General features: G+C 38.1%; 2 protein-coding genes across 4 annotated transcripts; both read right to left on the bottom strand.

The window, feature by feature from the left end:
• Positions 1–1,742: 1,742 nt before the first annotated feature.
• Positions 1,743–11,669, bottom strand: bsg (basigin). Of its 3 annotated transcripts, none has more exons than XM_008407212.2 (9): positions 11,468–11,669; positions 7,791–8,141; positions 6,666–6,831; positions 5,985–6,079; positions 5,734–5,870; positions 5,358–5,631; positions 3,180–3,204; positions 3,019–3,089; positions 1,743–2,855 (listed from the first exon to the last, which is right to left on the bottom strand). In XM_008407212.2, the coding sequence occupies exons 1-8, from the start codon at positions 11,529–11,531 to the stop codon at positions 3,029–3,031; spliced, it is 1,173 nt and encodes a 390-aa protein (XP_008405434.1). In that variant the 5' UTR covers positions 11,532–11,669; the 3' UTR covers positions 1,743–2,855; positions 3,019–3,028. The 3 variants fall into 3 exon arrangements, with proteins under 3 accessions (XP_008405434.1, XP_008405435.1, XP_017159997.1); XM_008407213.2 differs by having other exon boundaries at positions 3,180–3,192; XM_017304508.1 differs by lacking the exon at positions 7,791–8,141 and having other exon boundaries at positions 11,468–11,662.
• Positions 11,670–13,101: 1,432 nt separating this feature from the next.
• LOC103463682 (E3 ubiquitin-protein ligase RNF126) lies at positions 13,102–22,919 on the bottom strand. The gene is made up of 9 exons (XM_008407214.2): positions 22,808–22,919; positions 20,175–20,233; positions 18,339–18,399; positions 17,783–18,018; positions 17,624–17,686; positions 17,469–17,538; positions 17,238–17,331; positions 15,961–16,076; positions 13,102–15,839 (listed from the first exon to the last, which is right to left on the bottom strand). Exons 1-9 carry the CDS (start codon positions 22,880–22,882, stop codon positions 15,633–15,635), a joined length of 981 nt encoding a protein of 326 aa, XP_008405436.1. The 5' UTR covers positions 22,883–22,919; the 3' UTR covers positions 13,102–15,632.
• Positions 22,920–26,907: the final 3,988 nt, after the last annotated feature.

Raw genomic sequence — 26,907 nt, 5'->3', positions numbered from 1 at the left:
CGACTTACAAGAAAATTGACTGCATTTTGACTCTTTGAAACTGGCCTGTGTCTTGAAGAAGCTCCTGCTCTTAGCAACACGCCGCCTTCTGCACATCATCACAGCAACGCTTCTCATTATGCCGTTTATAAATGTTCTGAGAAGTAGCTTGCATGATGAGCCCGAGAGACTTGAGGTTCCGTCAGGTATTTGCTAATATCTGGCTAATTTATTAGGATAACTGAGTCTGTAATTGTAATCTGCAGCTAACCTACATAGGGATGCAATTTCCCCTTTAAATAGTTAACACAAACAGGCCATTATATTCAGCCATGTTAATATGTCAGATTTGATGCATCTTTGCATAAGTGTATATTTTGAGTTATCTTTTCAGGTGTCTGAATAGGCAGTTTAGATGTTATGCTAAAATAGCACCTCTGATCACAGATTGCTCAGTGAGAGATGTGCCATTTGCACAATGTTTGTGAAGCAGTGAGGCTGGGCTCGTGGGGGGAACTAAACTGTATTTGAAAGAAAGCAGAAGTTCAGTGCAAACTTCACCAAATGTATAAAATCCTGCTCTCGAATTCAAAATGTAAGCTTCTGACATTTAGTGGTTTCCTGCATACTCGCTGGCATGAAATTCAAGTAGACATTATGTAGAGAAACCGCAAACTGAAGTACTGATCTCATCACGCAAGCACTGATCATACACTCACCTTGACATCGATAGTACTGGCACGCAGTTATGTCCAGCCCTAGCTGTACAACGGCATCTGGAAATAGCAGGTGTTTTGCTCAACATTCAGAAATCGTTGGCTGTTTGCTTGAATTGCACGGGAGGCTCCACTTCTGGGTCTGACTCGGGGTCAAAGATGGACTGTTGTGCAGTAGTGCGTCTGTTTGCAGCCATTTTCAGGCGTTTGAAGTGAGAGTGTAAAACCTGGGTCACACCCCAAGTTTATTTGGATTTTAAGTCACAAAAGATCCTCATTCTGAAAGGAACTCAAAATAGGCACATCTGATCAGGTGAATGCTCCAAAAATGTTTTTTTTTTTTTTTGCAAAACAAAGAACCACCAAGTTTTGTAGAGCCCCTAGTCTTAAATTTTTGTATATATGTAGCATTTGTTAAACTGAAGTCAACAATTATTTGATTGCTATAAAATGGCTCAACAGGCATGGAAAATGCATATACCCCTTGAAGGGTTTATGATTGTAGTCATGCATTAATTTTAACATGCACATCACACCTGTTTTTTTTTTTTTTTTGTTAATAGCTTACAGGTGGATTCAACAAGTCTTCAATTTCATCAGAATTGGTCAACTTTGCATTTTGATTCACGTCATAATTTAGTCTCGATACCACCAGCTCAATCGAGCTTGACGTTTCTCTGCCAATACAGAGCCTGCCTTTGTTTTAGCCCCTCTCAGAAGGCAGATCGACTCCATGAATCTTATCCAGTCCATTTAGAGGTTTGGACAGAGCTGGTCTTGCGAGCCTCAGTTGTCATGACAGCAGCTGACCATTCAGTACAGTGTGGAATGTGTAAAATGTTCATGCTCGTGGCAAGTCTTGAGGGAAGCTCCAGTCACAGTGCAGATATTGACATCTTACTAACATAAAAGCAGCACTTTAAAATTTACCATTAACTGCAAATTGTGAGATGTCAAAAATATACCTTTTTGAACCAAAATAGCAATGATGGACATAAAGGAGAAGGCTTATAATGGGAGCTAAATTAAAACATGTAGAGTAAAGGACAGTTTTAAATTTCAATATCTTTATTTCAGTTTGTGCAAGTTGTACAAAGGATGGTATTCCATGTTGATGGAAGGTACAGCACTTTACACAATTCTGGCTAAGTCTTTAAATCTTGAAACTCTATAGTGTAACATTCAATCACCACGTTGTTCAGGTTAAATGGAATATATGGCTTCTGAATTATCTACACAGTGAAGAGGACAGAAAACCATTCAACAATCAGGTAACCGTTTCAGATCACAAGAAGCAAAGAGGAAAAGAAATTCAGTAGTATTTTTTTTTTTTTTTAATGTGTGCAAATTACTGAAGTTGCATTTTGCACTTGGTCCAAAATAATCCTCTTATACCGGGGAGGTTAACTGAGCAACAACATGTGCTCCAATCTTAATCTGAGTGAAAAACAAATCTAAAATAAAATAAAAAAAAACTAAACAAATTGTCAGACATTGAATTTGAGCAAATTGTGAAATAAATTTAAAGCCTCATATCTAAGCCAATATTTTCAGGGTTTTTTAAAAAAAAAAAAAAGGGAAAAAAACAAAAAGAACCCAGGTGAAAAGCAGTTTTAAGGCAAAGTAATAAACTCAGCAAAGCAACGTTTGAGGGGTTGCAACAAATCATATATGAATTCCAGTAAACGTGTATGTTTTAAAACAAGGATGGCAAGTATCTGGATCAAAAGTACAAAAGAAACATTGTGCTTCTTCACAAGTGAGTGTTCCAAATCAAATCAGAGTGAAATGTGGCAATATGATAGACCTGTGCAGGAAGCTTGAGCATTAAAAAAAAAAAAAAAAAAAACTGAAGATCACAAAACTATGCATTCTCATGTAATTTTTTTTTTTTTACACCACACACTTGGCTAGAACAGCTTTAAAACTCATGCAATATTTGTCACATGGCCTGAAGCAGAAAGGGTTTTTTCACACTACATCCTGGCTGCACAATGTTAAAAATTAAGCATAAAAAAGGAAGGGAAAAAAAAAAAAAAAAAAAGGAAAATTATTCTAAAACATCAATACTCAAGCACAAAAAGGTACTTTAAAAATTGTATTGCACAACATAATGTGCCACACAACAGTTGAATCCTGGAGTGCCAACTTGACATCCATCTAGAAATAAGAGGGGACAAAAAAAAAAAAAACATTTTATTGAAATTTCCATTTAATGCACACCTGTTTTACAGCCATGTATGAGTGCTTTAGCAAGATGGTGTATAGTTTTACATTAAAAAACCCCTGCAGAGTAAGTTGCTTAAAACATAACTCCACATACCTCCATTTTCTTAGTTTGCGTTTCTTTGCCTCACATTCTTGTCCTTGTGGTTTGAAGTAGAATTGCTTTTCCTGGAAGACAGACAAGCATGAGCGCTCTTCTAGAAAAAATGCTGAAGGAAGAAAAAAAAAAATAAAATACAGCAAACTGACTGTACTTACAGAGGAGCAGCTCCTGAGTCATCGTCTGAACAAGCAACATGTCATTGAGGAGCGAGAAGGGAAGGAAAGAAGAAGAAGAAAAAAAAGAAGTTAATAGCAGTTTACAGCTGGGTAGAGTGAGACATGTCTACACCATTTTAACCAATGACTGTAGCAAATGGTATTAATGACAACCTCCAACATGACTGCAATAGCATGACCGATTCAATTACACATGTCCATCTGGAGCATTTCTGACAATGAATGATGCAACTAGAATCATACAATGGTGATCTATTAACCAGTTCAACCAGAATCATTTGTGTTGGAGAATAATAATAAAAAAAAAACATTATTTATCAAATGTAATTTTGACAATTCTGTTGCTTCGGCCAATCTCCAGTAACATTTAAACACGTCAGTTGACACTCAACTTTTTATGCACCGTCCCAATGCAACCCTAAGCATCACAGACGCTCATGCAATACAAGCAAGAGATAACACACTGCAACAGTTGTATTCTTCAGCTGAAACGGCTTAACACACATCCTGGCAATGTGTAGTGAAGTTTCACACCTGAGCAACACCATGTATTGACAAGATTAAAAAAAAAAAAAAAAAAAAAGAGAGACAGAGTAGGGTTCCTCTGTGGCCGAGCGGTGAATGAGACGAATGGCATAGATCGGTTCTTACGAGAGTTGCCTCGCAGTTGACATGCATTAAGTACAAGATGCAGAACACATGCAAACAAGTCGCTGGTTCCTTTACTTTTAAACCAACACGGCGTCATATCAAACCAATACACTACTTCAAGTGTCTCATCCGACTCTTTCATTGGCTCAAAAACAACAATAGAGTTTAGGCGAAACCAAAAAGGTGAAAGTGAATATTTGAAGCTTGCTCTGTACAACATTCGGCGCCAGTGAAAGAGTGACCAAATCTTTGAGCACATTCCTCTTAGAAGTGGTTAACTATGAAAGCAATTCATCCAGACTCCCGTAGCTTTTTTTTTTTTTGTCCCCCACGCGGCCATCTCAGCTCAACCACTTCAGTCTGACATGCAGTTTTTGTTCACTTACCAAAATGCAAAATCAGCAGCGAACAGAGAAGTCAAAAATGTAAAAAAAATAAATAAATAAAAAAAGGTTCCAACAGATTGTTTACACAGCAGCAGAAGCCAATTCATGAGCTACATTAAAATTGTAAATAATGACAAAACCAAAGACAACATTGACACAAATTAAAAAGCATGTTCTTCTTCATTCTTCCGGAACGTTTGTCTTGATTGTTGAACTTAACGCCACCTAAACCTCACTTCTGTAGGGATTGGGAAAGCCCAGAGAATCACAAGTGACAGTAACTTATAGGTTTTATAGTATTTAAAATTGAGAAATCCTACTACAGTTTTAGCCCATGTTCAGCTGCCTTCAGGGTACAGTACATGCCAGAATAGACATTAAATCAATAACAGATTTTTTCCAAACAAAAAGTTAAAATGACAAAGAAATCTTAACATATCTACTTTGGAATTTTGCAAGATTGCTCAAGCAAAAAGGCGGAAAGAAAAAAAAGGCAATTCCTTGCCTATTCAAAATATGACTGGACTGATGTTTTTGGTTATTTGTTGGGATTTCTTTACGCTTTCCTTTCAGGTTGGTTTTTACATAAAGTTAACCCCGGATATTCATAGTGCTCAATTAATGTTACGGCAAGATGATTTAACCAGAATTGTAACTATACCTTGTAACAAATGAATATTTCTTAAAAAGTAGAAACTGTCAAAAAAAAAAAAAAAAAAAAAATCAGTAGAACATCTCTGGATAAAGCTAACGGATGGGATACACTTTTATCGCCATTATTAAAACAAGAATTTTTTTTTTTTAAAAAGAGTGAGAAATTACCACGCATAATTTGAAGGACTATTTAACTAGGAAAAATTACAAACCATCTCTCTTCTACATTCTTAGAAAAAACAAAACACTGAAAGTGGTTCTATTTGAACTTGTTTGAGAACAAAACACATAAAAAAAAAAATAAAAAATTGTGGGGAAAAAAAGAAGAAGAAAAAAACAACAACATTTCAACACTGCAGTAAAACCATAGCAGACTGGAAACGTCATACTTCTGTTCTTTGCAGGTTGGATTTCAGACATCGCATTAAAATTTCTGGGAGCTTGTAGAAAAAGTCGAAGTACATACCGTCATTGATGTCATCAGGCTTTCTCCTCTTTTCGTAGATGAAGATGACCGTGACAAGGATGATGACCTCAGCCACAATGCCAAGGAAGGGCCAGAGAGCAGCCAGGCGACTCCGGACACGGAGGAAGATCTTGTCCTTCTTTTGGCCGAGCTCATTGTTTCCAGAGCAGAGGTAGTATCCTCCGTTTTCCTCGATGTTCAGGTCTTCAATGGTCAGCATGGTCTTGTTACTGGTGCTGCTGATCTTGTATCTCTCAGTGCCATTAACTATAGGCTGTTGACCATATTTAGAGGAACAAATATTCGTCAAGACCATCTTAATCTAAAGGAATAATTTTCTTTCTGCATCGAGTCGTTGAAAACACTGTATTCCCACCTTTTGTTCGCCGCCCTCCTCTTTATACCACATCCAATCAGTGGGAAGGGGGTAACCATGAGCAACACAAGTGAGAACACTTTTGTCTTTCTCATTACCGTGCTCTGAGTGCTTATGGGCTACGACATGAGGAAGTGCTGTTTAAGAAACATTAAAAAAAAAAAGTATATTAAATATGGTCATTTATCCCTGATTATGTAGATAAACTTAGCGACATCTGAAGAAATTCTGATGCATTTATTTTCACTTACTTTTCACCTCAATGGACCGTCTCGCTATTGGCTCAGTCTCAGTCTCAAACACACATTCATAGCGTCCAGACTGTTGATAGGTGATCTTCTCCAAACTAAGAGACCAAACAATGCACCACTGATTGTTAAACATGGAAATGCATTTTCTTTTTCAGCACTGCGAATTAAAGCAAAAACTGACTAAAGCTGTAGCTACTTTCATGATGATTAGTTTTTCCACTCAGCCAAGTAGAAAAAACAAAAAAAACAAAACAAAAAAAAACAACAGAGTGCAGTTTATGCTCAATAGCTGGGTGAGAATCCAAAGCAGCTTGTCTGCTTAAATATTTCAAGTTTCCAGTTAATCAAAGTCCCGCTTTGTTTGGCGCTACTGTCCTGCCTTCCCTCTAAAATGGAGAATTAAGGTCAAAGCAAGAGAGTACATTGCTAGCGGCTCTCATCTCTGCTGCCAAGAGCGCCAGCAAAGCTGCATGTCTGCACAGTCCACCTCCCCACTAATCAAGAGTCGTGAATGGCTGACTGAAACCCATAACACTGCTGTCAATACAGGAAGCCTTACAGAGGGAGGAGGAAAATAAAAAATAAACAAGCAAGCAAAAGTAATTGACAGTAAAATGTTTCAATCAAAAGCAACATTTGTACACAGCCACTTCTGTAATCTTAGGAAAAAGAGTTTCTTACTTGTAAAAAGCATATTTAGGAGAAGAGGACTTTGAGTTTTCAAGGACTTTGTCATTATGCGTCCAGTAGGAACCCTTAATGGAAAGGTTGGAATCCGTTAAGTTGCAGGTGAGAATGGCAGACGTTTGGTTGCTGACCTCAGAAGGTTCAGCACTGACTTGTGGGCCTGCAAGGTAAAGAGAGGGGAATAAGACGAATCCTTCAGCTTGTTTCCCCCCTATACAAATATAAAAACCACTATCGGGAGGTTAAAGCGTCCACCACCAAGAAATATTTGATTTGATTTAGTGAAACTACAAAAAGGTCACGAGGGGAGAAAGGTTTCTGGTAAATACATGCAGAAGAAGCAACATCTGGGAGAATAAGTTTCACTCCCAAAAATCTGTGGTTATTTATACAATACTTGTACCATTTTGTTTCAGTTTGCTTCAATTGCAAGACATAATACTGGGCCTCAAGGCAGAACACTGCCTAATGGCTGAGAGCCTGTTTAATAACTTGTTGCCATCTTCTGTGCTTATAGTACTGCGGGCTATAAGCAACAAGAATGTCTACAAGCATTAAGAGGCATTTACAATGTTAGTATCATTTAAGCATAATGCCAAATCTACAGAGAAGCAGCACTAATGAAGTAATCTGACACCCTTTTGAAATTGAGTAAAGATTTTTTTTTCTTTTTTCCCCCCATTCATTTTCTAAACCTGGTTATCCTAGTTAACCACAGTCATGATCCTATTGAGGCCATTTGCAAATTTCAAGCCTTATGACCAGTATTATGAGCAAAAAGCCCTGATTATAATTGCACTTAAGTCTTAAAATGAGGAGGGAGGGGTGAAGAGGGGGGTATCAGATTAAATGCATACTTTGCAATCAGGTGATACAGGATTAAAGGAGCAGTTGGGCTATACTCTGAAACCAGGTTCAGTCAACTACAGGGCAACCTTGGAGTTTCTTAGGAGAGAAGGGGGGAGCATGTACTAGATGGGAGCGGGACTGAGAGGATACTGAACCAGGAAAACAGGGCAGGAAGTAGATGTCCAGGATTCCACTAACGAGGAGCTAATAGCTACTTCGATGAGCGTCTCCTCTTTTTTTTTTTTTTTCCCCCTCTCCTCTTCCACTCACTTTCAATCACAATAATGTTTGCCTGCGAGCGGATCCACTTGATTTTGGGCGTCTTCTTCAGATCATTGCGGTCGGGGTCGTTGGAAGCGCGGCACTCGTACGTGCCCGTGTCGTCAAGAGTGAGGCTGAGGAGGTGAATGGTGCTGGTGGCGTGAGCTATGTATGTGGCGTTTATTCTGACGCGCTCATTTCGTGCCCCATCGAACAGCTGGGTGAGCGTCTCATTGGACTCTTCGCCCTCTACAAACCACCACTGCACCTCGGGAATGGGGTTCCCTACTACCTCACAGTGCAGCTCTGCACTGTTGTTGATTAGTTTGATCTGAGAGAGGGGGGATTTTATGAAACCCGCTGAGTGCGATTAACAGCCAGCCCAGCAAATTTACCAGGAATGTAATAAGTGTGTTAGAAGCAAAGAAGATGAATGATCGATAAAGATGGAGGGAACAAAAAACATACAGAAAAGGAGACAAAACGTTAATAAAAACCGAGGAAATGAAAATATGACAGCAAGCCCAAAACATGCACATATAAAACAAATCAGTAACATTTATAGCCAATTCTTAGGAATATTTTGATCACACTGCTCAATTAAAATAAATGCAACATAAAAGGCAGCAGTAGATGACCAAAGCTCAATTGGCAGCAACATTTTGACCAAAAGCCTTGTGGTATAAGATGGAACATTACAGATGAGCTCTAATGGTTTGCAACTTGAACTTAGTCAATGTATTTTTATGTTGATGTCAAATAATACACTTGAGTCTGCCTTACCCAGATACAAAGTTGACTGCCCTCTAGGGTGTTTTATACAAAGATACTTGCTCATATTTAGGTAAAAAACAAAAACAAACAAAAAAAAAAAATTTAAAAAATTGCAAAGTGTAAAGTCAGCTTTTAGATCAATATATATGGTAGTAAAACATCTCAAGTTTCCAACTTGTCTAGTCAAGTTGGAAAAACACACACACACACACATATATATATATATATATATATATATATATAGTTTAAGATTTCAGATATTTTTCAAAAACCACTAACCTCATTGAATTATCTTACACCTGACAAGTAGCAGGATTTAAACTTGATCTGTTACTGGTAAATCTTTAAGCCTCTTAATGATTAAGAGTCAGATGAAAAAAAACTGAGTTGAGGGCTTTTCTCTTTAGCAGTATTAGATCAGATGGACATTTCTTATTAAAACAGGACCATGAAACAAATGCAACAGCTATTAACCAAAATAAGCTTGGTCATCCAAAGACACCAAAACAAAGCATTTGCACTAAAACACAATGTATAATGTGAGAGAACAAATAGAAAAGCAGATGAGGGTGGAAAATGCAGATGAAATCAAGATAAAAAAAAAAAAAAAGAAAAAAAAGGTGAAAATGTATGAAAAACATTTAAAGCCAATAGCGTTTGTTGATAGCCCTGCCAGGTTTGCTCAACAGTAACTGTCAATCTAGGTTAACACTAGATATTTTTAGGCCATCATGCCATTGATTTAATGAAGGCTTTGCACACATCATTACAGAACAAAGGAATGGCAAATATTACAAACTAGAATGACTGAATTAGTAAATGTTTTTAAAGAATCGTGCATGATCATCTTCACATCAATTTTATTTACTGCACATTCAAACTGCTCATCCAAGCAAACGGTTGGAGAAGCCAGAAAATATTTTCGGCCATTGTGCGATGACCAGTAAATCAGGTTTAATTAGTCACAAGGATTATGCCAGGTAGGCAAGCAAGTATGACAACTAGAGCTCCAAAGTAATAAAGGCCTGCTGGAGTCATTTAGGATTCCTGTCCTTTCCACAAGTATAGCTGACCTCCATGTGCCCTTACAGAGCGGAGCCATTTAGCTGTATGGCAAGTGGAACAGAAAGCATATTTCCAAACAGAATACGCTACTGACAAACCACACTGTCTATTAATATTAAAGCACTGTGTATAAACATTTGACTGAAGCTGTCTTCATAACCTTTGACCAAATGCAAAATGTCAGCAGGTCACAGAGGGATCTCCGGTTGTCAACAAAAGCTTCAGGCGCTGTACATATCTTGCAACTTTCCACCATTACCAAAGGTCACCTTGAGAGCTTGTGCAGCATGGCTGTTCAAATTAAGCAGAAGTCTACAGTAAAGTTTGGTTGCATGTAATTTCCTATTTTAACCATATGCTCTGTAACATTAGATTAAAGGATTTAGTGCTTGAAGTTCTTTTAAAAGTTCAAATTTCCAAAATTAGTATTTGACATTTGAAGGAGGGCAGCAAAGACAATGTACCTCAAAAAGGTTACGCTACAGTCTGAAGGAAACAACAGTTATTTTAAAAGATTACTTTTTAAGAGGGGCAAAAAATATATAAATAAAACAATGGATTAAAACGTATACATACATTTTTTTTTTTATCAGCCAAATGTATTTGTCACCTTTTTAAATCAATGGAAAACAACATTTAAAAACTAAAATCTGTAGCCCTTGTGTTGCATTTCCGCTGAAAGACTGGTGCAAAGTAAAACCCTTTTAAAAAGTTTATTTTTTTATTTTTTTAAATGGCATCAGTGGGTTGGACAGATTCCTAGCCTGCAAAAACGTGCTGACAGACGCACCGAAAAATTTAAAATCTTTTAGAAGCTCATAGTTTATGCAAATGAGCTTGGAAGAATTCCCAACCAGTATTACACAAAATAATAAAGATTATTTTGATTAAGTTACTGTAAGTCAATCAGTGCTGCCCCAAGATAAAGTGCACTGTTACCCTGTCAAAATGATTCTTGGCATAATCAAGTCTTTTCAAGGAAATCCTTTAAGAGAAAGTTCAAACCATTTTGAATGCAAGACAATGCTGCTGCTGGAAGTTTGGTTGAACAGTTTTGGGCAGCTATTTAGAGAAATTAAAGTGTCTTTTTGGATTCAATGTCATCATAGAAATCAAAGTGACGTTTAGAGAGATAAACTGCGAATCTAATTACATCAGTAACTAATAATGTTTAGTACATGTTTATCATTTTATATTCTTTTTTCCAATGTATTGATTGCAAACTTGGTTCGTTTCGTGTCAAAGAATTGAGTCGCACCGTAAAGCTTACAGCAATAGACTCGTTAAGGACCATGATCTTTTAACACACAAGATGGTGCCCAATGGAATCCATTAAATTAAAAATGACAGATAATCTGGTTAGTAACGCAAGTAATCATCTGAAACGTTACGCAATCTGAGGTTAATTTTACCACAGCTCAGAGGGCGCTAGCTACTCGGAGGACGCTGTTAATGTTCCCCTATAAAGAAAAAAAACCCCATCTTTCTAGATTATTCATACGTTTGTTAGTTTAAAGCGCGTCTTTAAAGCGACAAAACGCAGTTTTCTAGCATCACGCTGCGTCAGTAAGACGGTTTACATAAAACGCTCTTTAGCCTTCTCTACCGCAAATTAGCTGAACGTTTCAACGGTACATCAACAAGACACACCCGTTCAAACCCCCCCAAACCAAAGAAGATTTCAAACGTTCCAATAGTTTTTTTGCGTGTTGTTTGTTAGTTTTGTTTTGTAATAGCCATAGTACATTTTACAACGATGAAAACCGTTTGAGGACGGCGAGCAAAACAAAATGTTCGTAGTCAGGGCAAAGTCTACACTGAACCAACATGGCTGACACAATTCTTACCTGTGGACGCGTCGGCTCGCCAACAGCATAAAAGTAGGGCAGCGAGAGCCCACAACAACTTCATAGCTGATGACTATTAACGATTTTCAACAGGAATAAACACGATACGAGGTTGTTTGCGGGGAAAAGTCTTTTTCCCGCGAGCCTCCTTGGTCCTGAAGCCGAATCTTCAATGCCGACAATAAGCCGATGTGCTTGGTCGTCCTCTACGCACACGCCCTTATCAGCACGTACTCATGACGTAAAACAAATGGGCGTGGCGATGCGAACGTGTGCCATTATTTTTAACCATTTACTGTAACTAAAAGCCTGGACTTCTACTCGACACCATTTTAGAGACATACTAAACTGAACATAAATCAACAAATTTGATAAGATGAATTATATTTCCTTTGTAATATAGTTAGAAAGAAAATTTGCCAGATTTTTTTTTATCAATTGCCACTCTTTATGATAATTGAGTCCTTTTTAAAAGACGGTTTTATAGAAACAGCCATATTTCTCATGAACATGATTTTAATTTCCAATTTCAAGGAGTATCATGTTCAAATATGTTTGATCATTCTTTATTGCACAACCTTTGTACATGAGTTTCTACATTTACTCATTCCCCAGTGATTTACTCAACTCCCATTTCTAATTCATCATTTCACTATCAATACAATTGTTTTATCTGTTACTTAGTTTAATTGTTTTAAATGGGTGTTTATAGTAGTTTTGTATTTTGGTTTTAAGCTCTTTAAAATGCTTGTGCTAAACCTGGCTTTTTGAAAAGTGCTTCATGGATACATCTTGACAGATCAATATATCATCCACAGAAAGCAAAACAAACAAATGAATTACTAAAAAGTTTCTCAAATATCCAAGGTAAGAAAATCCATCAGATGCCTTTATTTTAAAGGAGTGGGTACATATCAATAACTGCACCACCAAGTGATTTTGAAAAAAAAAAAAAAAACACACATTTGTGCCAACATTTTGTTTTGGATCTTTCCAGCATCTTCAGGGCAACTTTTTGCTACTGCAATAAAATAAATGTAAAGGGTTTTAAACATCTTTACCACAGCTGTAAATAAACAGAGCAGGCACTTTAAATGTAATTTCAACCTCAGAGAAGAAAGTATCACGGAATATTTAAATGATTATTTAAAAATAAATTAATTTAGACATAGTTTTATTTAAGACTGCCGTTTAGATACTGTCAATAGAATTCTTAATTTTCTGCAAAAAAAATGTAAAAATTAAATTCTAACAACCTTCGCTTATATAAAAAGGATCTGCAAACTTCAACAAACCCAGTAATATAATACAGTTGGTTTTAGGGGCAGAGTCTGACTTGCAGCACTGAACTTGATATAATTGTACTTTAAATTAGCCTGCCAGGGTGCCGTCTCTGGCACAAACACTTCACATCCACAATAATGTGAAGCTGAACATAGATTAATTTTTTACATTGTAAAATCAATCTCAAAGCTGTAATTCAAATGTGCTTGTTTGTGTGTATCCACAAGTGTTCTGTCCACCACAACAATCCCTTCAGATTAAAGCCTTAGAACCTAATGTCCCGGAGGAGAATGGGGGGTACAAAGTATAGGAAATACACACATATAGCTAAACAATAAAAGGAAGCAGAGTGTAGTTTGCTTATTGATGATATTTATCAGGCAAGTGCAGAAGTAAAGGATTTCATACAGAGTTTGTTTGCGTTTTGCATCCCACTGGACCAGTCATCACTTTGAAAGTACAAAATTATCTCAAAGGCTTATTATGCATTGAAAACAGGTTCAAAAGCTTTGCTAATGTAGGTTATTGTTCCTCAATTGTTCTGAGAGTGCAAAGAACGGTGAAAGGAACACATAAATCAAGACTGCAAACCAAAGACCTCGACGGGTTTAAATATTTTTAAAAAAAATCAGTGTCCTTTTTTTAAAATTTCATCCATCCCACATCTTGCACAGCTTAGAAATGCTAAATAAAAAGGCTTCTACTCACAATACCACAAACTCAATCTAATCAAATCCAACCAAACAGCAGTTAAAACACATTAGTTTATGAGAGGTTTACATGGAATAGTTTTTTTTTTGCATGTACTGTTCAAAGATGCATCGAAAAATAGGTTGCACATTGACGCACTTTGAGATTAATCAAAAGTAAAACTAGATGAGGCTTAGAGGGGCTATGCTTTGATGAGTAAATAGGGACATCCACGTGGTTTCTTAGTTTCTGCTGGCTTTAAATCACTGCTTTTAAAAAGAACCTAAAACCCAAACTTTATCCTATTTTATGTGTTAAAGAAGAAAAACTGACTAAAATTGGAACTAAACAGATTAAACGTCAAAGAAAACTGTAAATCTGTCAACATCAATGTTCATCTAGCACTGCTGCTTGTTATTTTAGAATATAGCAATTAAGCATGCTTGACTTGGTCTTGACATATGTATTAAAATCCATAGTGCTCATTTTCTTTCCTTATATAGTCATGTTTGCAATTGAAAAATTTTCAACCGAAGAAATTAGTAAATACCTTTATTAAAATAAAATAAAATGAAAATGCATTTTTTTAATACTATGCAAGAATTAGACATGATTCCCACAAATCCTAATGAGTATTTTTTTTACACCGCCGCTATTTTGCTACAGATATTTTTTAACTGATACTTTATCTCTGAATCTTCAAATTCCAATTGAAAATTTTTTAAAGACCTATGTTTGCCAGCAAGTAGCAACATTTTGATATTTACAACAATACTACCCCAAAGATCCATAAAACAGCAAAAGCAGAGTTGGGCTAAAGATTCAGCTCTAGTTTCTGTTCTCTAACATACATTTTAGTCTTTTTAAGTAGTGCTTCTCTGTTCTCTGAAGTCAGATTTTAAGAGTTCTACGTTAGCAAAACAATTTGCCAATTCAAATTTGCGGATTACCCCCTCAGTATTCCAGCTGATAAAGTAGGAGCTCGTAGAGCAACTCTCAATTCAGTTTCCTGCAGGGGTAGGTGCAGATAGGAGATAATGACATTACTAAACAATTCTCATGGCTTATATTCCCTGTAGTGCTCCAAATAATCTAGGTTCATTTTGAGTTTGAATATCATAAGAAATGTATTATAGGTGTGTATTGCTAAAAAAAATGTTGGCACCAAAACTATTAGCATATCCCAGTGTTTTCTGACTTGCAACAGGAACCCTCTCAATCAGTGTGTGTAGTCGTTTCAACTTCCAAGACAACTTGAACACAGCAAAAAATACTTTAAGCAGCTTAAGTTTGAAGCTACATGGAAACATTGTAAGAAAAGGCAGATGTGGAAAAAAAATTCACTGCCTCACTGCATATGTGCTTTTGCAAAAAAAAAAAAAAAGGCAAATTGGGTCTGTGTTAGCATTTAAAAACCTCCAAACATCGAGAGTGCACGTTTACATCACAAGCAGTTTTTTTTTTTTTTTTGTAATGCTTCGATTTTGTCACCTAAAACTGCAGCAACTGAGATTAAAAGAAAACTCAGTTTATAAAAATACTTAGGTTAGCGCGCACTGAACTTTAAAGAAAGACTAGTTTTATTCAAACAACCACTGCAACTCATCAGATAAAAATCGCTTGTTCAAAATAAACAATCCTACAAACTATTGTAAATTTTAATTGGAAAGTTACTGAAGTGTAATATTCGTTCACCACATAAATACATTTGAATGCACACTGAAGCTGCGCACTCAAAGACTTAAAACGCGACGTATTACAAAAAGGAACACCCGTACGTTTTGCCTATCGCAAAAGTGGGTCGTACGTTTGCAAAAACACTGGTAATTGTCATGGCGCTCCTGGTCTTCTACCTTTGGATTCTCCTCTTTTAAGAGGTGCTTTGAGCTCCACGAATCTCTTGAAGTTTTCACGCTTTTCCACATCCTCCCAGTCAGAAGCTGCACCGCAGGCATCTGCCCTTCCAATTGTTCACATTCCCGGTGAAGATGGTGGTGGTGGTGGGGGGGCCGGGAGGGGACACAGCGGGCAGAAATACATAAACACATGTATCACTTACCCCTGAAACAGGCCTGAGTGATCCTGGTGATATGCACTCAGGCCTCTGCCCTACAGCAGGGAGGGATTGGAGGTCACTGCTCAGCCGAGGAGCAGAAACCGGCTCATGAGGTGACGGATACAAATACCCTGCCTACGAGTTATCAGTGGAGCTCTCGTTGCTGGTGGACTCTAAGGACGGAGGGGAAGAAGAGGTGGAGGAGGACGACGACGGCGACGAGGAGGAGGAGGAAGAGGAGGAGGATGGGGAGGATGTAAAGTTCATCTCTGAGAGTTCTGGAGGGTTTGTTGCCGTGTTCAGTCCAGTCAAGCTCGTCCTGCACACTGGACAAGTGTCGTGCTGCAGAAAACAAACACGGGGGTGTTATGGATGTTTACCTTTTGTGACCCTGTTTCAAACACCAACCGGTGAATGCTTGCAGTAAACAGAAGGGAAAATGGGGTAGGATAACGTGAAATACCTGTTCCAGCCAGGGGACTATGCAATCATTGTGAAACATGTGATTGCACGGGAGCTGCCGCACGTTTTCTCCAACACTGTAATCTTCTTTACACACTGAACATTCCAGTCCTGAAGCTGAAAAGAAGTGTGTGAAAGCATCAGGTACACAGAGTATGTGAACATGACCCTTTACCAGATTTGCCCCACAGAAAGACAGTACTGTATTTTCCGCACCATAAGGCGCACCTAAAAACCTTCAATTTCCTCAAAAGCCGACAGTGAACCTTATAATCCGGTGCGCCTTATATATGGACCAATATTGAGTCACAACAGGTCTAGCAACTATGGTAAGCAGCCGCCGACTTCATTTTCGCCCGTAGAAGAAGAAGCGTGCGGTGCATGCTGGGATAGTTGTCAGAATGCTGGTTTGTTAATAAAGTTTGACTGACCTATCGACCTACCGACCTGATAATCAGGTGTCTGCAGGTCATTTAGCACCACGTTCTCCACGAACATGCTGTGCGCGAACGGAGAAAGGTGACCAGCTTCCAACCACGCCCTGGACCAGTCACGGAAGGCTCTCCTCGCCGACCGAGTCGGACTGTTTTGTTGACATTCTTTATGTCAACAAAGTGGCTTTAGACATTCATCCGGGTGCTTGGACTACATTTAAAGCCAGGTGGGGACAGAGACTGCGGTGGCAGCGGGTTGGTTGGTCTGTGTTACCCAGAAAGCAGTTGGGCACAATATTGCAACACCTACACCGTGAGTGAAACAACGACTGGGGCAGCCTACTATATAAAATACTCGGGGACCATTTCTTTATTATTACACATCCACATCTGTAGAGTACGGAACAAATCGCGAGGCAACCCTAACTGTAGCGTCTATTCTATGCGCCTTATATATGAAAAATTTTTTAAAATAGGCCATTCATTGAAGGTGCGCCTTATAATCCGGTGCGCCTTTTAGTGCGTAAAATACGGTATTATGAACTTCTACTATCAGGATGTTCTGTAGGGGATTTACCGTATTCATTATTGATAAAATGTCAGAGTCACAAACAAACAGCTACACTCTTGAAAAATACTTCAAAATCTTGCTCCTGTTGGCAATGGAAAACTTTGTCGAAGCGCTAGACTAATGCCTGCATGTTTACACCATCTTGTCAAGGTAATTGTGTGGATAAAAATGTCCAGGAAATTAGCTTGCCCACCGTGCAAAGATGGTGCAGTGGTCTGAATGTCTAGAGTTTTAGCTGCTAAAAGTTTGTTGCTTTTAGTCCTTTTTACTTACCAACATGCTCATTGGTAATTTCCACTGTAGGAAGACTTCTTATTTTGTCACCGTCAGCAGGCGGTGGACCTGAGTTCTCAAACTGGTTTAATAACTAAACAGAAAAGAAAATATTCATGATTGAATTATTTTATTTATACTTCACACTTGCAAAAAACATAACTTACTTACTTTTTATTTGTTGTTTACTTATTATTATTATTATTTTTTTATTTTTATTTTTTTTTTTACCTGTGTTATAATAGCATCAAGTCCATTAGCACCCCAAGCATAGTCCATCGGATTGGAGTGGAGAACCCCCCTTTAAAATAAGATATACTGGAGTAAAGAAACTGAGAAGCAAAGATTATCTCTTTGCTTCTCAAATGTCAGTACCACAGACTCACCAGGCCCCAACACCAATGTTTACAGGAGGTCCAAGTATTCCATTCACAAGTTGTTGGATGATTCTATGAAAAAACCAAATGACAGCCAGGGAAGAAAAAAGAACATTTAGAAAAATAGGGTGGTGCTATTAGAGAGGCAGAAATGTCTAAATGACTCACCCTTCTAAAGTAGGAGCTCCGTCGTGCCTTCCTGCTTGGCGTCTTGAACCATGACGACTTCTACTCTGCCTGGCACCGTATCGCTGCCGAGACGACGTGTCCCTTTCTGACTGGTTTTCAGCATCCCGATTGTCCTCTGTTCCTAGTCCAGGCCCGAGGTCAAAGGTGTCATCAAAGACGCTAACGGAAAACTGACCAAAGCCGGAGGGGAACATAGATAACTGCTGGTCCATATTCTGAAAACAAAAAACAACAACAAACAAACAAACAAACAAACAAACAAACAAAAACATCATAAGAAAAAATTAACAACTCAAAGCCTTATTTATAAGGTAAACTTCACAAAAGACAAAAAAAATATGTACAAAAGCAGAACTGAAAGCTATGACAAATTCAATCATGTCAACTACAGGTTCAACAAAAATGTCAGCTAAAGCAGTTTTAAGAATTGCTGACTCTGTTACACAACAGTGTGCATAACAGAGTCACAGGAGTCAAAAGGCACAGGCAGCTCCTTGTTAAAGACAAGAATCTGAGTAAAGATTAGGTTAAAAACCTCCAATGGTTGTTGGTTCTGGGATCTGCTGGAGATGGTGGACATGGACCCATTGTCAGCACTAGACAGGGAAGCAGATTGTTGACAAAGTTACAAGGGAGCCTAACAGGAACATTGTTTTTCCACTTTTTTCAAACCAGAATGATTTTAAATATCTACATTAGCAGGTTTTTGCTGTCACTTCTTGCCCAGTTTGTCACTCCTTCAAGTTCTGATTCGGATAATAATAATAATAGATAGATAATAATAATAATAGATAATAATAGAGCACGTCTCCCCAAATATTAGCCTATTCCGGTAACATGGTCATAATACCAGGTAAAGTGTAATATTAAAGCAAAAAAATAGAGAGCCCAGTTGATATTTAACACCCACAGTCAATTTTCTATCTGGAAGACTCACCCAAACAAAAGTTAGGGACTCTGTTATGCACAACTTAAAACCTAAATGTTGTGAACTTACCTGAATCTAAGTATTTAAAAGCTATGTCCTGACAATCTGATTAAAATCATCTAAACCAGGGGTGCCAAAATTTTTGAGAGCAAGATCAACTTTTTCTATCACCAGCCGCCTGAGATCTACCTCATGACACAAAGACATATAAATTGCAAATTAAACTCTATTGACTAATTTTATATGCGAATATTCATCAGTTATAGCAGAAATAATAAAGTGACAGAAAACCTAACGCAGTTTCTTCCTCAGTGAGATTCTGACACTGGGAGCAGGTTACTGGTTTCTCAGTCAGAAGCTGGTTGCAAACCTGATGCCAGCAGGTGTCAGTCAGTCATGGTAGATCTGAAATTTGGTTTGATGATCTCGATATGAGAAACTACAGACTGATAGGAGGAACCAAAGAGCCCAGTAAAGGTAAAGGCAAATCTTTTGAAGTCGGGATACAATTAATTTAATTTCACATAATTATCGCGGTTAAAACTTAAATGAAATATGTTTGTCCTATCTGATGTTTGTTGTGACATATGCTCACAAACGAACAAGGTCATTAGTCTAATTCTGTCGTTTATTGAATGTTCAGAAACTACAGCGGCTGTATTGAGCCACAGCACAACTAAACAAAGGTAAAACAACCTGAACAGACGATCAACTCTAAACCACTCCTTCCTTTTTAATCTCCGTCTCTTTGTCATTTAAGGACACCTGTTGCCTTGGCAACTGCCTGCGCCCCGCAAGCAGAGCAGAGCAGAGATTACTTTAAAAACACAACATTCAGTCCGTTACGATATCAGGTTTCCAGGCTTGATATTTATTTCTCGATCATTAATAAGCCTCTCATGAACACAGCGGTGGTTGATTAGTTAACTTAAACTCCTGCTCTGCTCGTCAGTCGGTCTTTGAGTCGCCTTTATTTTTTTATTTATTTTTTTGTTAATGGAACCGAAACGCACAGAATTGCGCAACCACCTTGTTGAAACAATAATTACTGAGATTATTAATTTTAACACATTTTGTTGATTTTTTTATAATTATTATTTTTTAATGAAGCTCCAAACGTTTAGGATCTTAGTGAATATTTTTTGATGAGCCTGTCAGAAGAGGAAGTGCTGGTCTCAGCGTCCTGGCGGTGTTCAGACTGTCATCTGCCGAGATCGACTCAACATATTGGGCACCCCTGATCTAAACGATGGGTTTCAGTGGTGGCCTCACATTCTAATGTCAGCAATTGTATGTCATCAAGGTAAATTAAGTTTCTTTTTGGTAAAGACAAAAATACCTGGATAAATATGTCTAACAATAAACAGTGGTCTAATCGTGCCTATTTATTTAAATAATTCAGGATATTTGCCACATTGTGCTTAGTTACTACTTTGCATGCACCTTCTCTCTTCCAGCAGCTCCTCAATAAATCCAGACTCACATTGTGGACACATATATTCCTGTGAAAAAAAAAGAAGGATAGATTAAAGACAAAAAGTTCAACAACAGACCTGTCACTGTGTACTATAATTTTATGAACAGCTATAATAATCTGTGTGGCTGCAATGCAGTGTAATGTTGAATGGTAAACTTTAAATTATCTATTTGAAATCTCTGAATCAAAAAAAAATTAAAAAAAAAAAGATTCCCTCACGATTTAATATAAAATTTTAGCATAGGAGCACAAAGTGCATTTTATGCCCAGGGTTTTACCCCAGGGTTTCTAACCAGTGTATTATAAGCCTGGTGGGCCATAAGGCTTTACTTGTGCCCCCACCAGACTTAGCATTGCTTATTTATTTAAGTTTTTGTTAAATGTTTGCATTTTTTAAGAATTTGTAGTTGGTGTTCAGATATTAATCTTCCAATTACACATAATTATCAGGTGATATTTTCAAATTTCCTGTCAACTTTAAACATTTTTAATTCAATCAAGTACACAATAAGAGGCGTCTGATCAATTTCAAGGCGCATGTAAAGGGCCTATCCTTACTACTAAACCCATCTCACATTAAAATCCAGAATCACACAGCCTGAGTTACCAACCAGCTGAGCAGGATTTCAACTGGAAGGGATAATTAGGCCAGATTTCTAACAGAAACCCCATGTTTTCTAGGGTTTGCAGCACCCAGGTGGCAAAATGGGATCAACTCAGCAGCTGACAGTCACAACACAACTAGTCTGTGTGTAATTAGTTTTTGTGCAACACGTAAAAGCAGCGTTTTTATATACATTTGTAATAAACTCAAGAATCAAAAGGCATAATGTAGTGAATACAACAAACAGGATCACCTTTTACACAATAAACCCAGTAATCTAGCTGAAATATAGTCATCAAGAAACAGGGCCATCATTACAAATGCATTTATGAATACATTTATAGTCTTTTTGTGTATAAACAGGGCCAGCCATAGTCTTAGATCAACATCCTGAGTGAATACCGGCAAAACTGAATCAGACAACAATTTTATGATCAAAACTATTTATAGAAGATCCAGTCAAATTCGAGATGAAACTTCTGTAGCTCCAAATTGCATCCATTTTAACCTTTAAAGAGATAACACAAAACTTAAAGCAACCTATTGATCAATGCAACACAAAACAAAAAGATGCTTAAAACATTGTAATGCGCATGTCCTGTCAGGGAGTATTTCTATGTTTAAAGATACTGATATTTATTGCTGCTCCTGTAGAAGAAAGAATGGAGAAATTAAATAAAAATCACAATCTCAACACTAGATTTAGATTTTTGAACTTTGCAAACATTATACTGTTAAGTTTATCATCGTTACAATAAATCCAAGGTATTACAAATATTAAATAACTATTCACAATAACAACACACAGCACAATCATCGACTGTCTTAGTCCTAACCATGAAAAATGTAATTATAGGTTCTTTGCTAGACATGGAAATATCTACAAATAATTTGGAAACTGAGCTACTCTTTAGTGATATTTCAGTCACAACTTTCCACAGATTACAATCCAATTACATCAGTGTTTGCTTTAAGTTTCAGTTTTTAACCTGATATAATTTATACATCATTGTTTTGACATGCCACAAAAATGTACAAACACACCTACTTCAGTGTTTATTTTATATATCGGTAAGGAGGGACATTACAATTCTGGAAAAGTTAGGTTGCAATTAGCAAAGTAATAGCATTGAAATCAGTGAAATACTAGATCAGGTTTCTGGTTACATGGTTAAAATGGAAAACCCAGCAGCCAGCCGTTCCTTCGGCTGTTGGCTCCATAGCAACCCTCCTCCAGTTTTACAGACGTTAAACAGACGTTTAAATAAGGTCTAACCACATATTATATGTACACTTATGCGTTTGTCACATTTTTATGCCACTGGCAAAGTTAGGGGATTGCATTTTATGTCTTTATTTACAGTGAAAGCAAAAATCATCTTATCGTCTTATCTGCCGTATGTGTTGCGTAGTTGTATTAGCCGTGGCTGCGGAGATCGACGGCTAATGTTTTAAAGAGCATGGCTACAGACTGACAGATCATTCTAGACCAGAGACAAGCAAGCACAACTCTGCTGTTTACCTGAGCGGCTAACCAAACTAAATATTTAAATAAATCATACGATGCGCTAAAAATATATCAAATGTGAGCTGTGCTTAAATATAAAACATATACATGTTTCAATCAAAGAATCCACACAGTTCCTTTTTGGACGTTAAATGTAGCTCCACTGACCAAAACAGCTACCAGTTAGCCTCAACACAGCCACTTGGATGCATAAGAAATTAATTAAACTCTGTTGCAAGTTGTGTAACACGAGTGGCATATATGCGAGCATAGTAAGTACGCAGTTTATGTTTTGATTATAACAAAGATAATCAGCTAAGTAGGTTGAGGTGAATGATAAGCGGAACCTCTCAGGAGGCTGTTAGCAGTGTTAGCATGCTAACGACTGTCAGGTCGCTACACCGAAGTGTATGAAAGCAAAAACAATTCCGTGGTGTTCTCCTTGACAGAGTTTTCGTCTTCAATGTTTTTTCATTATTAATACTCACGGGGAGCCGAGGAATAATCTCCAGTGAGCATCTGTGACAGAAGAACCGGCTTGTGCATGGAGGAGCTTCAGCCATCTTTAGTCTAGTTAGAAAAAAGGAGGAACTACGGAGTGACGTGAAGGACAATGCTAACCCGTGGAAAGGACGACCTTGCAAAAATGTGTATATGAAGCAGTTTAAACATATTTTTTACACAGTCAGTGGTTTCTATTTATAGTTATTTCATTTCTTTTTATGAAAGTAAAATATAATACATGTCACCGTAATTTTTAGATAGCATACTAACTCCAATCTGCAAAACGGAGTTTGCACGTCTGTACACTGAAAATGTCCACCAACGCCCCTCTAAAATAGCTGAAACTTTGTAAGAATGTACTGATATTGTCTTTTAAAAAGGATTTTGAAGTCTTTTAGCAAATTTTTGACAGAATTCAGGCATGGACTTTTGCCGTGTCGTGCTAACACTTGTGCAAACAGTCGCATTTGAACTAAACTATTCCACTGTAACTCTTACTGTAATTAATTTCGCTTTTTCCATATTTAAAACAATTAAACATAATAGTTTAATGCGACAAACTACACAGTGCGCAGGCCCAGTGTGACCACATGATGGTGCTGTTGTGCATTCGATGTGGGGTTGCAAGGTTGTTTTGACAGCCAGTTTCTGAAGATACACTACATCTCTACAATTTGACTTTTCTTTTCTTTTAACTTGTTTCATGGGTGGAAAGATAGGAAAGCCCAATCAAGAGACCGTGTCAGTTTTTCAACAAATCACAATAATAAATACATGTGTCTCACAGAAATTAGGAGTGGTAAATGTAGTAGCTCCTCAACAAACATGCATCATCACAGTGTGTTATCAGTGATCTCAGGTTTTCTCCCTGCAGGTTCTCTCTGCTGAATAGTCTCGCTTGAAGCCCAGAGGTGTGTTTATGCAATTTGGCACCACACAAGATTTATTTTGACAAGATACTTTTCCATTGGATTCCTGTCAACCTCTCTCAGAGCCCAAGGAGCATCCATCAATCTTTTGAAAGTTGTGCAGCATCTGTTTTGGAACAATACACCTAGTCAGAAACGGATTTGTATGTTGTCCTTGAGTATTTGACAGGAGGTATTCAAATTCATTTTTATCAAGAGCCAAACCTGAGCCAACAGCAAACAAGAAGCTTTGCACATGGGTTACATCCTTCACTGTTTCTGAGGGAGCCAGATTCTTTTTGGCGTCTGTCTGATGGCTGCGAGATAGCAACGAAGACCTCAGAGATCACTTGGTTACATAAGACGTGCATGATAAAGTTATTCAGTTTTATTTCAGTTTGGGGTTTGGAGTTATTTTTAACTTTGTAAATGAAAACTGTCACCAATACATCTTAAAATTAAACTATCATATAACTGCAGGCTGACATCCAGAAACATGTCTCACAAATCTAGTGAGTTCTTGGCAGAACAGTTTGACAGAACATTGGAATTGTCATCATATCCCTTTCCAGCCATTCAAGTCTCGAGAGCGTCCCGACCTGATTCCTACGGCCACAGGTCATTTCTTCATGATGCACCTTTAATTTTTTGATAGTTTTTTATTAACACTGCGACAGTTTGTGCATATACTCATCTATAATCTTGCTAATTTTATGCATTTTCTCTCCACATCATGTACCGACCTTTTATTTGGCCTTTAACCCTGGCCTCAGTCTCTTTAAAACATAAAAAACATTAAAAAAAATGTATGGCATGACACATAGACCAAATTTCTGTTGTATCTTTTCCACTCTTATTATCACAAGATTTTCCATTTGGTTATTGAGAAACCGTTCACAACGCAAGCCTCTTCAAATGTGTCTGAAAAGTTACTAGAATTGATCAAACAATTGAACTAAGCCAGAGTTTTAACATCTAATGCTGGAGAAATTTTTGACATGACGTGATGGGAATCCTTTAAAAAGTCCAGCTTTCAACATCTCTGCTTAATATAATTTTCTCCCCTAAAAACGCAATCTGTACAAATTTGCTCTGAAGTCCAATCATGTTTTCGAGTGCAGAGACACTGTGTCCATTAAATAAATACACTTTTCATTGAGAAATTGTCTGAGTGGATTGCCATTTAAAAATAAAAAATAAAACAAAATCTGTCCTTGTGGAAGCAAAATTTTGTCTGGAAGATAATCATTTGTTGCCATTGCTGTCTTGGCACACATAATATGCTTCTGATAGAATACAATAATGTCTGGCTGTGTCTGTGCGACAGAACTCGTGGCGTAACCTAGTTAGAACTTTGACGTGCCCCGTCCCGATGTTGTGTCTGATTCGGCCATGTGGGAGCAACAAGGCTGCGTCTGTCCCATGGGGTTGAGATTAGAGCGCGGCTGATAGCCCTGAAGTCTGCTGTGTCTGTAAGCTTTTGTTTCCCTTCGCCCAGTGCGTCACAGCCACTCCTGTCGAACGCTCGTCGTACCAATGCAGTCTGGGGAGTGATTGGCTGTTGGTCCGGGAGAGAACACGTGAGAAGCAGCAAATAATTTGATCTGTCTGCAGTTTGAGAGACTTTTAAACTGGATTCTGGATGTAAGTAACGTAAAGGTGTTTTATTTTTACAAACGAGTTCCAAAAGTGTGCTCACACTCCCTTAGATTTATATATATATAAAAAAAAAAAAATCTTTTGCAACCTAGTTGTCAAGGATCACATTCTGCTACACTCCAAGGGGAGTAAAGTGTCGCAGACAGATATGCTGCAAGCGACACTGCTGCTTTTGTCACTGCAGACTTTTCCCAGACACTCCAGCCTGTGTTGCCCCATGCCGTCCCCTGTGGGCCCTGACTTACACTTACACAAACACCCACAGACACCCACTCACACGCATACATACACAATCTTGGCAATAACAGCCGCCTGCTTGGAACTTCCTGGGCCTCTTCAGTCATGCGTCACTTGTTTTGAGTCCAACCCATGGAAGACTCTCTCTCCCTTCAGACACTGTCTGTCTGAGGCCATGTGTCACAAGACCTGTGCATCAAGCACACGTGCACGCACGCACGCACGCACGCACGCACGCACGCACACAAGCAAGCACACATAAGTAGGATCCCAGCTCAAACAGCAAGAAAGCACGGGAAGATCAACACTGGTGAAGGTCAAAGCTGTTTTTAAGAAAATAAACTATTCACATGTATGGGGATGGATACCCTCATACCAGAATCCCAGCAGATATCCCCCCTGTAAGATGTTTTTCTACTCTACTTGTTCCCCCAGATCTAAATTCAACGGCATGGCACTGGTATCTAAATGTTTTGGATTACATCACCGAGCACCTAACAAAATATAGATGTTGCTGGAGGAACATCGGCGTACAATTATATACTTGGGTTGAGCCGCCTTTGTTGTAGTGGAGCGTTTGTGGTCACTCACTGCAGATGTTTCTGCAGCGCTTGACCTAATCTGCTTTCACTGACCCTTTGTTTCAATGACTTATAGTAAACCATATGATTGACTCTGTTTGTTATGCTGTCAGCGCTACAACTGTGCACTGACAGCATAATTGTAGCGCTGGCAGCAAGTTGAAACATCTTAATATGTTTCAATGTTAAGATTGAAACACTGAAACATGATTCAAGTCAGCCAGTCAGCTTTGTATTCTTAGCACTGAGCTTAAAAAACACACACACTGTGTTCTGCATTCACTTCATTGCCCAAATCCAAATGAAACAATCTAGATTTTTTTTTCTTGGAATCACCAAATACAGTGGATCCCCAAGTGTCCACAATACATTTTAATGTATCATAATACATAATTTCAAAACCTTTTCCTTAATTAAACGTATGTCCTGTACAATTCAAATTTCTCAGAGGGATGAAATACACATAAAACTAACCTGCCAAGATAGTACTGTAGAACTACCTTAGTACTAACCTGGTACGAATGTGGCAGGAGGAAGGTGGAGGCTGCACCTGCTGGCAGGGTGATTACAAGTGAGCCAATTGCGCCAGAGGGCGCTCAGTATAAAAGCTGAGGTGAGCTGCGGACTGACACTTGTTGTTTGCTGTTGACACGTCGCGCGCTGCGCTTCCGTGTTGAGCTGTCTGTATGCAGAGTACAG

This window comes from Poecilia reticulata, linkage group LG4, assembly GCF_000633615.1.
Source record: "Poecilia reticulata strain Guanapo linkage group LG4, Guppy_female_1.0+MT, whole genome shotgun sequence".
Taxonomy (NCBI): Eukaryota; Metazoa; Chordata; class Actinopteri; order Cyprinodontiformes; family Poeciliidae; genus Poecilia; species Poecilia reticulata.
This window is presented reverse-complemented; position numbering and strand designations above follow the sequence as displayed.

Coding starts and splice junctions, on each gene's coding strand:
- bsg (XM_008407212.2), bottom strand. CDS start 11,531: ATGAAGTTGTTGTGGGCTCTCGCTGCCCTACTTTTATGCTGTTGGCGA. Junction 5,871..5,984: donor ACGGTCCATTGAGGTGAAAA/GTAAGTGAAAAT, acceptor TTTCTTAAACAG/CACTTCCTCATGTCGTAGCC. Junction 3,205..5,357: donor GCCTGATGACATCAATGACG/GTATGTACTTCG, acceptor TTGCTTGTTCAG/ACGATGACTCAGGAGCTGCT.
- LOC103463682 (XM_008407214.2), bottom strand. CDS start 22,882: ATGGCTGAAGCTCCTCCATGCACAAGCCGGTTCTTCTGTCACAGATGC. Junction 17,687..17,782: donor GGAGCTCCTACTTTAGAAGG/GTGAGTCATTTA, acceptor GTTTTTTCATAG/AATCATCCAACAACTTGTGA. Junction 16,077..17,237: donor AATTACCAATGAGCATGTTG/GTAAGTAAAAAG, acceptor ACTTCTTTTCAG/CTTCAGGACTGGAATGTTCA.